Source organism: Podarcis liolepis, assembly GCF_965112155.1.
Source record: "Podarcis liolepis genome assembly, chromosome: 8".
Taxonomy (NCBI): Eukaryota; Metazoa; Chordata; class Lepidosauria; order Squamata; family Lacertidae; genus Podarcis; species Podarcis liolepis.
Window position 1 is genome coordinate 14,153,510 of NC_139560.1, and position 15,817 is coordinate 14,169,326.

At 46.6% G+C, this 15,817-nt stretch overlaps 1 protein-coding gene across 21 annotated transcripts in view; it reads left to right on the plus strand.

The window, feature by feature from the left end:
* The window catches only part of MTSS1 (MTSS I-BAR domain containing 1), a 149,501-nt gene that overhangs the window by 125,963 nt on the left and 7,721 nt on the right, over positions 1–15,817 (plus strand). For 2 of the 21 annotated variants that reach the window (XM_083516684.1, XM_083516685.1), the window contains exons 7-12: positions 3,326–3,483; positions 4,308–4,415; positions 5,140–5,237; positions 7,976–8,102; positions 13,134–13,253; positions 14,834–15,034. In XM_083516684.1, coding sequence (XP_083372810.1) covers positions 3,326–3,483; positions 4,308–4,415; positions 5,140–5,237; positions 7,976–8,102; positions 13,134–13,253; positions 14,834–15,034 — 812 coding nt within the window. Of the gene's footprint in view, positions 1–3,325; positions 3,484–4,307; positions 4,416–5,139; positions 5,238–7,891; positions 8,103–13,130; positions 13,254–14,833; positions 15,035–15,817 lie in introns of all 21 variants that reach the window. The other 19 variants (XM_083516666.1, XM_083516681.1, XM_083516677.1 and 16 more) reach the window with 12 other exon arrangements.

Consider the following 15,817-nt stretch of genomic DNA (forward strand, 5'->3'; position numbering starts at 1 on the left):
CCTGTGTAGTAAAATGTAGGTAGTGTGCAATTATACTACTAATAATTTATGAGTGGATTGTTCCCCGATCGAGATTCAAATATATGAATGTTCATTCAGAAAAAGATGACTCCTGTTATTTTCATGGTCTTCATACTGTGGCAGAAGAGTAAAGAGAAAGTCTAAGACAGGGGTTAGCAACCTAACGCCCACGGGCCACAAGTGGCCCACGGGGAGCTGCCCCCAAACCGAGCTGCCCAGGGACTTGCTTCTGCGGCGCCGGAAATCGTGTCTGCACAGATGCCGGAAATTGCAGGCGCGCATGGAGGGATCTCCGCTGGAGTGAACTGGCCCAGGCAAGGTAACCCTTGCTGACCCCCCTGGTCTAAGACTTGCGCTACCAAGGGGCGTTGCAGAGCAAGGTTTGAGAGCACCCCAATATGTAGCTACTGGGATGATATTGAGGCTGGTATCTTCCTAGCATGCCTCCTATATAGCAGAGGGCTGAGGTAGACCATAGGTTTTAGCTTTCTGCTTCAGTGAGATCCTAGCTGCACTCATATGGCACCTCTCAGCTCTTACAGAAGTCTGTCCAAGGCGCTTAATTCCGATTTAGTGTCTGAATTACGAACACAAAAGCTTCTGCCATGCACAGTTGCACTTGAGTAGCCAGACACTTAACAGGCAACACACTGGAGTCTGAGCTCTTTAATTTCTTCCTGCAGTTAAAATAATGGCCGGTATGTCCTTGTGACGCACAGCTCCGATCCTGCTAGTAGCCTTCAGTGGGGCGGAGGTTAAAAATGTGTTCATGAAGAGGGGATATTCGCAGCATAAACTCTGCCTGCCTCCCGTTGGGATGAAGCCATGTAAATGGTCATTCTTGAAGAGGAGATGGAGGCATGGTTGGCGGCAAACCTAGAGGAACCTGGGCAGCACTCTTGCATCACACATGGGATTGAAGACCATGAGTGCCATCTCAGACCTTAATGGATCTAGCGCTGGCTGAGAGCCAAGACGGCAGGGTTGGCCCCATATTACATCTTTTCCCAACTAATGCCCTCAAATTTTGTTGGAATGCAACTCGCGTCAACCTTGACCATTGGCCATTCTGGCTGGGGCTTATGGGAGTTGGAGGGGCCAGCAAGATCTGCTTAGCAGTGCCAGCTGTTGAGGTGATTTGTGTCCTGTGAGTCTTGGTCTCACAAAGACTACTAGTCTGTAACTGAATTTCTGCTGTACCTGTTAACACTTCCATTTTTTGCAGTAGCATTTTCTACGCACATGTTATTTGCTACAGAATAAGCTTTTTGTGTGTAGAATTGGCTGTGAGCAGCCACATTTAAGTCAAGGTGGGGGGTATAAACTAGTGTCTTACCTTAGTAAGCTTTCTGGGCAAGCCCCCAGGCTGTTGGTTTTCTTTTCTTTGCAATACATATACTTTGATGTTCCGACAAAGTCCCCAAACCCTGAAAGCAAATAAATGTACTGCTTCTGTCAGCTGCAGTCTCATGCCAGCTTCAGTTTTATGGGTGCCTTTTTGTGGTCACTTTTGCCAATGAAGCACATCAACGTGGATACCAGGCTGTACCTTAACGGTTCAATATTTTTCTGGGGAATTTTTAAAATATACTTAAGATTGTGGGGGGCGGATGCACAATATGGTGGTGAGTTTGGCAGGAGATGAGAGCTGTGCATACATTTGAACGCCAGTATCCTTGTTTGTTTGTAACCCAGTGGCTTGAATTGAAGCAAGTTCCCTATTTCCCTTGTGAAACTGATTTCCTCCCTGATACCTTTACGTGAAAAGTTTGTATATACACACACCAACTCCTGTTACCCCCTTTAACTTTTGCTTGTGAAACTGGATTGGCTTTAAACTGGGGTGGGTAAGTAACCTCTTCTGCTTCTCCTGGACCTGACATCCTTCACTAAACTTTGGTGGGACCCAGCCAGGTTCTTACCGAACTGGCGAGTCCTGGGAGTCCCGGGACAAGGGAGTTGGTGTTGCACAACCGTCGATCTGTCCTCTAAACCCGCCTTCCTACCTTTTTACGGAACCATTTTCAGTTTGCTGGCCAAGAGAACACCTGTCCCCTAAACTCCTTCAGGGGATGTTCTAAGCTGCATGGCCGTATATATAACCTTGGCGTCTCCAGTTGAACAGATGAGAAAGCAGGCGGTGAGAAAGACATCTGTCAAATGAGTCGCTGCCGGTCAAAACAGGCAATACTGCAAATACAGCGAGCTGGTGTGAGGCAGCTTTCTGCATCCCATGCAGCGCATTGGGCAGGCCTTGCGGGGCTCATTGTTCCTCTGTATAAACGAATAGTGCCCTAGGTAATGCATATTATACGAGGAGATTGGTAATCGGTAGGCAAGCCGTCGTCATCAGAAGACCCTTGCTGGGTCAGACCAAAGGCTCACCTAATCTCGTGTCCTCTCCACCACAGTAGCCTTGGGAGGCCCATAAGCAGGGCATGCGCTCAACAACAGTGTCCCATTTGTGTTGCCCCAGCAAGTGGTACTCTGAGACAGGCTGCCTCTGTTCCTGAAAGTAGCATGCACCCCCCATGACTACTGGCCCACTGATAGGCAAATTCATAGAGGGCAGTTGGAAGCCATCTTTGTTGGTGGCCTTTGCTACGCCATTCTGTAAGTGAATTCCATAAACTGGCAGTGCACTATGCGGAAAAAATGCTTCTTTTAGTCTTTCCTGAATCTCCCACTGTTGTTTCATTGGACGGCTCCAGGTTCTAGACTTGTATCAGAGGGAGAAAAAGCTTCCTCCAGCCACTTTCTCCATGCATAATTCTATAAATCTGTTATGGCGCCAGATATGTTTGTCTACCATTACTGATCTTCTTGTTAAAGGAACCCCAAATAAGCTGCTAATGATTCCCAGGGTATCCTGAAAAAAAGTGGGGCAGACCACCAGTCTGTGTCAATGTAGCTTGAATTGTTCCATCTTCTGTTATGTATTTGATGAAATACAACAGTTGACCGCTCTGTGAAAGCTTAACCTCTTCTCCTTATGTGTGTAGCCTGTTCTTAATACTGTAAAATATAAGAACTGTATTTTCTTTGTTAAATTAATATTCCCTCCCCTTTGTCCCAAAGGAGGTGTGCAAGGCTCCTTGATTTAAGCCGCAAATTCAGTTTATTCAAGGCAGATTCACTCCCATTGAGATGGATCGACAAGGGAGTTGACGGCATGTAGTGACTAGCCGTGTGAACACACTTGACGTGAGCCCAGATATAGCCAAAGCCGTACAAATGTTTATGGGCTTCCTTGGGAGTAGCTTCAGCCTATAACCACCTTTGCTTTTTCTCCGTTGTGAATTAGGTAGAGGAGACATCCAACCTCAGCTAGACAGCGCCTTACAGGACGTGAACGATAAATACCTACTTCTTGAAGAAACAGAGAAACAGGCCGTTAGGAAGGCCCTGATTGAGGAACGCGGCAGATTCTGCTCATTCATCTCCATGCTGCGGCCTGTGATTGTGAGTTTCGTTTTGAACCTTTTCCCCATTGCTTCCACAAAGCATGTTTTGAGTCTGAAATTCCCAGGTGTGAGAAAAGGTTATTTATGTATGCCACTACTGCGGCCCGTGTTTTGTTAGCCCCAAAATGGAAAACGAGCAAGGTCCCAACTAAAGAAGAATGGCAACTTAAGCTGACAGACTTAACATATAGAATAAGAGAACAAGAAGAACATATGTTTAGAGAAGATTGCAAAACGTTTATTGAATATACGGGGGGAGGGAACTGTGTACACTTGAAAATGTTGGCAGCATTAAGATCAATTCAACAGTGTAAATAAGTTTTGAAGGGTGCAATAATGGAATAATGAATGTACTGCATTCTTGTTCTTGTAAAATATGCAGGGATTTATGATAGGCAAAATAAACCATGGAAAGAGAAGAAGGGAAGTCATTGATATTTTAGGGATGTTTAAATGAGTATTTTAAATCGTAAAACAGAAAATGTAATAAAAATTATTATATAAAAAAAGAAAGTGATGTGGCAAGAACTAAGAAGGATTTTTTCTTTAATGATTTAAGAATGAAGGAATGTTGACATCTTGCTTGCAAGCCTGACCTTTTCTGTAGCTTCAGTCATAAATATCTAATCCTTTTTTTTTAACCTTTACAAATTGTTTTGTACAAATTGTGTGTTTAAAGAAGTGAGTGGTGCTTATGCCTTGACTTAGTAAGATGAAGCAGCTAGTTTGTTGATGTTGACCGAAATTGCATATGTAATAGAACTCAGTAACACGGGCAGTTCTGATTTTCTGCTTCGTTTCTATGTTTTTTTAATCTTCCAGGAAGAAGAAATCTCAATGCTGGGAGAAATAACTCACCTGCAGACCATCTCAGAAGATCTGAAAAGCCTCACTATGGACCCTCACAAGCTGCCGCCATCAAGTGAGCAGGTTAGTTTGACTGAGGAAGGGCTAATCTGTTCGGTTTACTGTGTTGACTCAACTCCCAAATGGTAGAATTCCATATATGTGCAAAAGCTTAGGACAATGACACATTGAAAAGTCTTCCCCATGCAAGCACTATTGATATGATTGGCAGCTGCCCAAGAACATGGTAACATCCTTGCCTAGCTCCTCTTGAGGTGGCCAGCTGTGGGGGCTTCAGGAGGAGAACTTTCCAGTAGACTGTGCCCTTGACCTTCATCTATGTCAGTATTTTCTCAGCCTGGTGCCCTCTAGATGTTGTTGGACTACAACTCCCATCATCCATGACTGTTGGTCGTACAGGCCGGGGATGTTGGGAGTTGTAGTCCCAACAAAATCTGGAGGGCACTGGGTTGAGGAAGTGACAGTGTAGCTTCACTAGATTTCAGCAAGCAGCACTTGGAATATGGTTGGCAGAATCTTGAATAAAACTGGTTGTGTTTTGTAAAGATTTTTCTGGTCTGGAGGGCTCTGAGAGACGTGTGTTTCAAGAAAGAGAAAGAGACTGAAGGACCATGATAATAACAAGTCCGTAATGTTAGAAATAAGTGTGCTGCGGTGTTAGTAGGATATGCTTAACTTGATGCCCTGATAGGATTGCTTGACCTGACAGCAGCTAGCTAGTTTCAAGCTACCAATGACCAATTCACTGGTGTAAATAACCGTGCATGGCTATTTCCTGATTCTCCAGGTAATTCTAGATTTGAAAGGCTCTGATTATGGCTGGTCCTATCAGACTCCTCCATCATCTCCCAGTACCACCATGTCAAGAAAATCCAGTGTGTGCAGGTAAGCAGAAAAGGCACATGATCTGTTTCTATGGGAACCCAATATTTTACGCTAATAAATGCCCTTTATTTATTTATATGCTTGGATCCTGCTCTTTCCTCTAGGATGTTTGAAGCACCTAGGAAGGACCACTCAGTGTTCATCCAGGCACTGATGAGATCCAACACCTTTTGAGGGCTCAGCCACATGTGCCATTTATCCCGTGATTTCTAAACATGTTTTTCTTTTGTCCTGCCGCTTTCCCCAGGAAAACCTGTGGTTTACTGCTGAATCGGAACAAATGTTAATTAGGTTTTCTGCAGATTGATGTTTGTTCCGATTCAGCGGCAAGCAGTCAAAAGCAGCGGGACAAAAGAAGAACCTCTCAGACCCTTGTCTAGAAATCACAATCTTCTCCATGCTGCGACAAAATGTTCTCCCCAACCCATTCATGGGCAATGAGCTTTTTAGTCTTGACTCACATCAAAATAATGGTGCTTTAAGATGGTTGAATCTGGGGGTACGTCTGAATTTTGTAAAATAATAATTTGTCTACTGTTTTGTGGTCCTCTCCTTCTTGAGATGCTATTGATAGAGTGAAATAGAATTGTTGAGCGTTGTTATGACAGCCATACAAAGAGGCTCTGGAAAAAAACCTTTAAGGAAAACCGGCCACTGACCATCCAGTTGTCGATTCGGGGTCTGGTATTCTTTGCCACTGTCTCATGAACCCACATACATTGTAAATGTTTATACAATTGTTCAATCGTACAGCAGGCTTAATTTCTCAGTGGCATAAACTGCTTGGATGCCTCCCGTTTCTCTTCCAACTTCTTTGAGTAAAATCCTTTACTGAAAATTATTCGGTAGTACTTTACTGTTCAGTACTGATGAAATGCAGTTCAGAAAAAAAGAGTTAATTTTTTTATTTTTGCGTGTTTTGAGCATCTAGATCCCCCTTTGACCTCTTCCATGAAAACTGTTTTCTCTCTGCTAAAACAGTTTGGCAGCATGCTTCTTCTCCTCCTCCTCCCTCACTCCTTGCCAGGCACACCGGTGTCTAATTCTCTCCTTTTCTCCACCAAAAGGAAGACGTTCTGCTGTATGTTCCTTGCCCCTGCATTTCTTTTTAGCCTTAAATGCTATTATTATTATTATTGTCATTATTTTTAACAAATTTGCCTTCCGAATCACATGGATTGGAGAGCTGAAGCACCCTACGGCATGGTAGACCAAGATGCCCCTTGCATTTCCCTGCGTAGCGAGCTGTCTGTGCATGCGTACATACAGTATCTATAGACAGGAGAGCTATAGATATTTCTATTGACAGCGGTAAGCCCAGGCTTTTCAAAATGCAATATCCTTAACAAGGAAAATGGCTGGCCGTACAATCCCAGCAGGTAAACTAGGCAAGATGGTGGGAGATTCACGTGACCATCATCTCCACAGGCGATGGGACCGTATAGCCTCTTGTCTCCCGCAAAGCAGATTGCCAGCTCTATTTATTGCTTAAAGGGAATCCTCAGGAGACCCCCATCAAAGATCTCCTGCTGTCTTCATGTGGTTGAGCCCAACAGTTGATAGTATTATGTAAATAGAAGCTTAAAGGAGAAAGTAGCCAGCCCTCTTGGGTTAGCAGTGAAACCCCTCCTCTGCCTTAAAATTTTAAAATTCTGCAGACTTTTAACCCCAAGGGAGGGTGCCTTTTCTGGCGATAGGGCGTGCTATGAGAGGAAGGGACACGACAAACTCAGGAGCAGAGTGAGGCCCCTGCTTGCACCAGCAGAATTAAGAGGCAAGGCAGGTCCAGTCCACGGTGCATAGTCTGCCAGAAGTCTCTCCTATTCTAGTCCCACTGAGTACCGGGATCTGTACCCGAGTGCAGTAGTGGTTTTGCTACCACTCCCATTCACTTGCACAGGGAATCTCTCAGTAGAACGTTCCACATGCTGGTTAGCTTTTTGTTTGGGTGCTGATGGGATTTCTTACCTCGGGCGCCTTGAGGCAGCCCTAATCGGTATCCAGTGCAGCATTTCAAATATACCCCTAGCCTACAAAGGAATTGTGTCCAGCAGAGTCAGTGCTCTTGCAGACCTTCCATTCACACAGTGGAACTTCCTCTTCCTCCTCCTGTGCTCCTACCCCTTCAGATCGGCTCTGAGGTTGCCCCTAGCCCTCTGCAGCAGATTGGGGTGGCGTGAGAGGAGAAAGGGAAGTTTTGTTGCATGAGCAGAAGTCGTTCCACTCGTGCAACAAACGTTCAATTTGACCCAAGCTATCCCAGCTTCCTCCCCAGTTGTCAGCCGTTTCGTTCCATGCTGGTAGCCTGGGGTGGGGTGGGGAACCAGCTCCCTCCCGCTTTCCTGCCTGGTCTGCTGGAGGAACTTCTTCCTTTGCAGAAACAGCCCCTGACTTGTTCATAGTACCACTCGATGCTGTCGATTTGCCATTTTCCATCCGATTCCTAAGGATACTGCAGTTCCTTGCGACTCTTACCAGTTTCCTTCCGCTAGTTGTGCCATTTATTTATTTTTTATTCTTTGTGCTGCATGCCCTGCTGGAGAACCATGGAATGTTAATTGTCCTGTGCGGTCTCTTCCCCCTCCCCCCTTTTTTTTGTTTCTCTTCCCCCCTCCCCCTCCGCCCTCGTCTCTCTTCCTTTTTGTATCTCACAGCAGTCTGAACAGTGTAAACAGTAGTGACTCACGGTCAAGCGGCTCACACTCTCACTCACCCAGTTCACACTATCGCTACCGCAGCTCCAACCTGCCCCAGCAAGCGCCGATGAGGCTGTCCAGCGTGTCCTCGCACGACTCCGGCTTCATGTCCCAGGACGCTTTCCAGTCCAAGTCGCCATCCCCCATGCCGCCAGAGGCCCTCAACCAGGTATGCCTAGGGAACAGCGGCTGCCCCCGCATGTAGCACCTTCCGTTTCTCCCCCAAGATCTCCAAGGGCAGGGCTTCTGTGCTCATTGTGCTTTTTGTGGCTTCTGCTTCGGGTTATTTGGTTGTCTGCCTGCTGCATTACTCTACTGCAGGAGTGGGGAATATTTTTCCAGCCCAAGGGCCGCTATGCCTTCTGAGGGACTTAATGGGGGCCATGTGTCAGTGCTGGGTGGGGCGAGAGGCCAAAGTGGGTTGAGTATTGGATGTAATCATTTCCATTGTATGCTAGTCAGACATGACTAAACAACAACAACAGGTAGGCTACACGATTACAGACCTCTTCTCTCTCATCCATTCAGGAAAAGCAAGAGGTCAAGGGTACCTTCTAGCCAGGCACAAAACACACAAGGAGGGTGTGAAATAGGACCAGTGAAGGGGATGGCAAGGAGTGTGACCTGGATAGAGTCTAATGTGCTGGATAGAGAGTTCTGGGAGGTCACATTTGGCCCCCAGGCCTGAGATTCCCCACTCCTGCTTTATTGGGCAGACTACTGCTACTTTCTAATTCTCACCCATTGCAAATCATGTCTTAAGCCTGGCTTGCAGCTGCCAAGAGGTAAACCCAGCAATTGCCTCCTGCCGCTGCGGCCAAAGGCTAAAACGCGGGGCCCTTTCACAGATTACAGGAAAGATGTTTGCATCTTCCCGTCTTGTCTTTCACATTGAGTTGATCGCAAGAGAAATGCACATGCGAGCTGTCAGGGTATGTTCTCCCTAGCACTCCCTCTCGCCAGTCTCCTTCCCGCCTGATGCGCTCCAGATATCTGGGGGCTGCAAACAGGGTGGTGGTGCCGTGTTAATTTTACCTGTGGTTGACGATAACAAGAGAAACTATAAACAACTGCTTCCAGTGATGCAAATTTTAATCAGTATCCCATGGATTCTGCCATCCTGCAACTCAAGCTTAGAACCTTCCTCCCATTTGCTATGCGAATTCTTGCAGTCAATGTTCAGTGATCTGACAGCTGCCTCCTGGTGGCTCAGCCATAATTAATCCCCTATTTTGTACCACCCCATCCCAAGCTATTTGATGCCCCAAAGCTTACCCCAGAAAAGTTTCCCTTCCTTCCATTAAATTTCAAGCTCTACAAAAGAGGTGTACAGCAACTTAAGTTGAAGTGAAAATAGTAAAAAAACAAAACATACACAAAAAACCCCTGGGTAATAATTCTGTATTTACAGGATATGAGAGCACTTCTGAGAGCAGATCTCATATGTTCAGGAAGTAGAATGTGGCGTTGCTGTAGATACCTGACAGAAACAGCTTGTTTTGAGACCACGACCACGCTTAGGGCTTGTTGTAAAATCTCTTGGTGCAAAGTTAGCAGGGACGGGAAAAGGCTAGGCTGGAAGCCTTCTCCCTGAACAGCTGCCTTTGCGTGTGATGCTGGGATATTTAACAAAAGTGTTGCATTCAGACATGCAATTTTCCCTGCATGCTCAGTGAACCAAAATGCTTCAGGGAACACTATGCCACACACCCCTTGGAAAAGACTTGGAACTATTCCAACTAGGAGTTCTTTAGTTACAGGGTCCACAGGTCCACATTCAGCCCACATTAAAGAGCATTCCACATGCTGACGTGTTTAGTGTACACCTTAAGCCAAGATCTAAAATGAATGTGAACGCAAATCAGGTATGTTTGCAAACATCTGTATCGCACAGCGACACCTGTATCGCACAGGTACACTAATCAGTGATTAGCCAAAGCTGAGTCTGTTGCCAGCAGCGTAACTGGCATGGACTTTGCGTAATGTGTGAAATGGCCCAGACCATCAGTTGTCTTACTGTGCAATGCATTGTTTCTTTTGCAAGGTGGGTTCTGCATGGCATTAGCTTTTATGAAGAGATCCAGCACACATTTGGGTTTTGGTCCACCACAGTTGTAAGCGATCCAGGTTTCTGAGTCCCTAAATTCTTGGAACTATGATGTGTTTTGGAGCTGGTCACAAGTTGGACCTCTCCATGTAACCTTAGCTCCATGTGGATTTCGGAACATAAAGAAACTGTTGCCCAGTGGGGAGAAATTGGCGTTCTGAATGTGCTAATGAATAGAGGAACCCCCCACTGCTGATCTAAAGAGAGAGAAAGAGAGAGATGTCCATAGCATCATTTCAGCGTGAGGATAAAAGGGATCATTTTTATGCCCTGGGTATTTCAGACTTGCTTGAATGTCCTGCTACTCATGCAGGCAGAACCCAGAAAACCGTTTAATGTGTTGTGTGTTTTAACCAACTGACGGGCTTTCATCTTGGAGTTTTTATTCGCAAGACAGAGAAAATAACCTCGCGCTGCCGCGTGTCATCGTTTGAAAGCAGGATGTTGATTCTTGCGATAAAGCCATAGATGAAAGTGGTGTTCTGCTTTCTCTGTTGATGCTTTTTATGTGTTTTTAGCGGCCCGTTTTGTGTGAGTTCCGTTCTCTGTTGCTGAGGGACAAAAGAACGCAATGGGCAGTTGTTGCAACTTCTCGCGCCATGGAATTGTAGGGGATTGGGTGAAAGGAGGCAATTTGGCTTGGTGCGTATCCAAATTACCCCATAGCATAGTCAGATAGTCAGTTGGGAGGCTTAAACTAGCAAGAAAGACAGAGGAGGGTTTTTTCCACAGGGAGAGTCAGAAATAGTCTTGCCTGTATGTCTTATAAAAAGGTCAGTAAGGCTTGCGCCTTGGTGTGTAAAAGTTTTGCAGGCAGTGGGTTTAAGCCCTCATGTACAAGCCTGTAGTATGAATTGCATCTCTTAAAATCACCTCCATGAGTAGGACTTGCTTTTGCAATCCGTCCACCCTTATTTTGTTACGTATGGGTGGGAGAAACAGGGCCTGCTTTGTGTAGGCCCTGGTTTATATGAGCGTTTCTTTCAGCCCTGCACCTCTCCGCATGTGCAACCTATAAACAAGGGTGACTGATCTAGGTCTGTCCATTTCAAAAATCTAGCCTGCGTTCCAAAGTACAGTGGTACCTCGGGTTACAAACACTTTGGGTTACAAACTCCCTTAACCTAGAAGTAGTACCTCGGGTTAAGAACTTTACCTCAGGATGAGAACAGAAATCGCACAACGGCAGCGGGAGGCCCCATTAGCTAAAGTAGTACCTCAGGTTAAGAACGGTTTCAGGTTAAGAACGGACCTCTGGAACGAATTAAGTTCGTAACCCGAGGTACCACTGTAAGGGGCAACGTCCCCCTGTAGAAGCGCAGATATTGTGCACCCGTACAAAGCAAAGAGTCTCCGTTCTGGGTGAAGAAACCTCAAATTCTGTGCTTGGAATATGTAGAGCAGATTGTTGTACTTGCATATGCTTAATAGGGTTGTTGTCTCGATTCTTTGCTGAAGGCTTGCCTTGCATGCCTACACCTTCCATGGGGGTGCATGCCTTTTGCTCCTGTTGTATACATTTTTAGCCCGCTGCTATCTCATTGATGGGGGTCACTCTGTAGCAGGGCTGGGGAAGGGGGAACCTGTGGCCCTCTAGGTGAGGTGGAGCCCCAGTTCCCATCAGCCAGTGGCCCAGGAATGATGGGAGCTGTAGTCCAGCAACATCTGGAGGGCCACAGGTTTCCCACTCTGCTCCTCATAGAATTGTAGAGTTGGAAGGGACCCTGAGAATCATCTAGTTCCAGCCCCCTGCAATGCAGACAAAGGATCGGACCTCACTTTATCAGCACCACACTATGGCCAACAGAGCTATCCGGGCCAAACTAAAAGCACTGGAATGTGTGGTTTGTAGGTTTGTGCTGAAGAGCAGAGAATCCCAGGAAAAGATTGGATTTAGGTGATCTATGGCACAACAGGAAGAGCGTCAATTTGTTATTTCAATGTTGAGATTCTCACAACTCTCCAGATGTCTCAACACGAATTTGGGGAGGACAGTACAGACATACGGACAGCACAGGGAGACTGAGGGCAGAAACCCTAGTAATAGTAATTTATTATTTGTTCCCCGCCCATCTGGCTGGGTTTCCCCAGCCGCTCTGGGCGGCTTCCAATAAAGATTAAAAATACATTAAAATGTCACACATTAAAAACTTCCCTGAACAGGGCTGCCTTCAGATGTCTTCTAAATGTCAGGTAGTTGTTTATCTCTTTGACATCTGATGGGAGGAAGTTCCATAGGGCGGGCGCCACTACTGAGAAGGCCCTCTGCCTGGTTCCCTGTAGCTTATCTTCTCGCAATGAGGGAACCGCAAGAAGGCCCTCGGCGCTGGACCTCAGGGTCCGGGCAGAACGATGGGGGTGGAGACGCTCCTTCAGGTATACTAGGCCGAGGACTCTCTGTGAGTGGACTCTCTGACCACCAGCACCCCTCACATAAGGCCGTATGGAAACATTGGGGTAGCTTCGAACAACTTCCCATGAAGGAATCCACATGGAAAATGTCTGCCTGGTAAATATGGATTTACTTTCTCAAGAAAGTTTTGTGCGCAGCAGCTGGTCTCCCGCTGCTGGCCCAGTTCTTGAGAAATCTGTGTGGGGTTTCCAGATACAGGCTTTTCCCTAGGTACCCCTGCCTAGATTTTCCCAACTACCAGCCTCCAAAGGCAAGGCACGGCTGGAGGGCCTTTGCGTTGTGGTGCTGCAGCTGTGGCTTCAGCGCTCCGCTGATCTGCTCCGAGGCGGTTCTGAAGGCGCCATTGCCTCAGCCCTTTCGATTGAAACTGAAATCTCAGCGGGGAGTTGGCACGTGGCGTCATAGATGTTTGCTTCTTTTTAGAAAGCAGCAAAGGCTCTGCCATTTAGGACCCTGTTGCTTTTGTCCCTCTTGCAGCGTTGAAGGCTTTCGGCTACGTTCATAACGATCGAATTTTTGCTCTGATCTCCTAACACTCTGCTTCTCTCCTCTTCCTCCTCCTGTGAATGTATTCGTTCCTCTGTGCTTTGTTGGGTTTTTGTTCTCCTGTTGGCTTGTCTTTCCTCTCCTTTGCTGTTCCTTGCCGTGTCATGGTTGCCGCTATTTTTTTAACCCAGCAGAATTCGTCCAGCTCTGCCTCCTCGGAAGCCTCTGAAACCTGCCAGTCAGTCAGCGAGTGCAGCTCCCCCACGTCAGTCAGCTCAGGCTCTACCATGGGGGCTTGGGCCTCCACAGAGAAGGTGAAAAAGGCTTCGTCTCTAAGACATGTTCTTTGATCCTCCCCGGGCTCTGAGACACACAGGCCTGAAATAGTTCTCATGAGTGCAAATGAGAGGATGAGAATGGAAACCCGTAGCAGGCATGTCCAAAGTCCGTTTCGGGGGCCTAAACAGGCCCGCAGGGGCTGGTTCAATAGGGCCCCTGCGGCAATTTCTTAGTTTATTTCCTATTTCCTGGGGTAAAATCCTAAAAAAACCTCAACAACTTCAATCCTAAAAAAAGGTTGGTCAGCCCTCACGGCCCTCACTTCATCAAATCTGACGTTAGGTGCTTTGAAGGCCCTAAAAAGTTTGGACGCCACCACGGCATAAAGGATCGAATTTGGGTACGGGGAACTCTTTGGACCTCCAGCTGTTGCTCTGAACTACATCGTTCATCACCCTTAGTCATTGGCCATGCTTGTGGGTGACGGGGAGTTGTAGCTTCGCAACATCTAGAGAGCTGAAAGTTCCCCGCACATGATCCAAATGAATGAGTTGAATGCAGCAGGAAAACCTGCCTCATGCTTCCAGCCACACAGTTGCTTTTAACGCACAGTTGCCACCTCTTTGGGTGCAGTAACTGGTTTTGTGAGTCCCTGCCTGCCACGTTCTGGAAGTGGAGATTGTTCAGCAGTGATGGTAACGCAAGTTGGAGCATTCACAAAACCATTTGCCAGGCATTTTGCGGTGCAGTCTGTGGCATGTCGTGGCTGTGTTCATAACCGTTAGCCCACGACAGAACCACTTTGGTCAATGCAATGGAATTGGCTCTCAGGAGCTTTTCTAATAATGCGAAGCCAAAATCTTCATGTGGTCTACTCATCACCTCCAATCATGCACAATCTCAGATTCTCTTTTTAAAATCAGATGCCCCCTGGCATGCGTAAATCTTACTGGCATTTTCAAGTAAAATAATAATTTGGGGATAATTTCCGATCTCCACCGGAGCGAGTGATTTTAAATTGGGGTCCATTCTCATCTGGAAACGCCCCCAATTCCTTCCATCCCCTTTCATTATGTTGTTCCTAGAACATGTCATTTTCTGAGGCTGAGCTGCTGCTGCTGCTGCTGCTGCTTCTCACTTGAACGCGCTGTGAAAATACTAACCCAGGAGGCGTATTAACAGCTTTGGAAAGATTGCACCCCATTGCTTTCAGAATCTGAACGAAACTTGCGATTGTCCCTCAAGGAACGAGAGCATCCAAACTCCGTATTGTGTTTATCCGGCATGCATAACACTGGCCAACGCTGGGAGGTTAACTTCCCGTCCCCCCAAAATGGCTGCCTCTCTAACAGAGCACCCTAAAGCTGTTCAGCCCCTGAAAATGATGTTTTGGTTTTTGAACGGCGATGCATATTTGAGTAACATTAACAAAGCATGATCCAGCACTGTATGGGGTGTTGAGTTGCGAACAGTTCTCAAATCTCCATGGGGTATTTCCCCTTGACTTCCCAGCAATGCATGCCTGATTCGCCTTGTACCCCCCCCCCCATATTTTGTCCTATTTATATTAATTTCTCTCCTCTTTTTTCCCCTTTTTGTTTTGTTTTGTTTCCAGTTGTCTAATGGGTATTATCACTGTAGTTTGTCCAGTGGCCCATCTTTAGCTTCCGTTGGTGCAGGCCCTTCCCCTCATTTCCCGCCTGTCTCCCACGCATGGACCCGGGCTTCCTCTTCCACCACCCTCCTTCCAGACTGCGCTCATTATTACACCATTGGGCCAGGCATGTTACCATCATCTAAGATCCCTAGCTGGAAGGTTTGTGTTCTTTTTTTTTTGTTTCTGTCACCCATTCTCCTTTCCATTTCCCACTCCCCAACTCTACTGCAAGTTGTTGCTTCTGGAATCTCATTTAATTCTCCGCCCCACCCCAGCTCGTAATACTATTCCGAATCCTGTGATCTGACGAGGGAGTCTCCCTTAGCTCCTACTCCCGTAAATCAAGAACTTCAAAAGAAAGAAATCGGTATTATCTGAACAAGCATTTCAACAGCTTTCCGAACTGTGCAGCACACTGAGACTTTGGGATGGTTCTAGGTTAACCGTTGGTGCTCTCTGGATAACAGCTTGATAGGACCTAATTGAGGGTGTGCCTCTTATTAATAAAGTTAAGAAGTAGGGAATCTCTTTCGTTTAACAGGCCCTGATCCTCATCAGGATTGGACTCAAGGGCCAAATTTGACAGGTGGCCAGGGTTGCCAACTTGTCAATCAACTGACCTCACAATGACATTGGGTGTCAGGTGCTTTGAAGGCCCAAAGTTGCGACTTCAAAGCACCTAATAAAGTACTGCTAAAACAAAAGGGTTTTTCCTCCTTTTAGCAGGGCTTTCCGTGCAAACCCCTTCCTTAGGAAGCTGACCCTGCAGGCCAGGATTGGCCCATAGACTGGAGGTTCCCTAACCCTATGTTAAAATTAACACTAAAGTTGCTCATGGTATCTTTTCCAGGGGAGATCCCTTGAACAGGGCCTTGCATTTCCTGTTGGCTCTCATTCACAGCTTCACCCCTGGAAAAACTTGCTGGGACAATCACTCCCTAG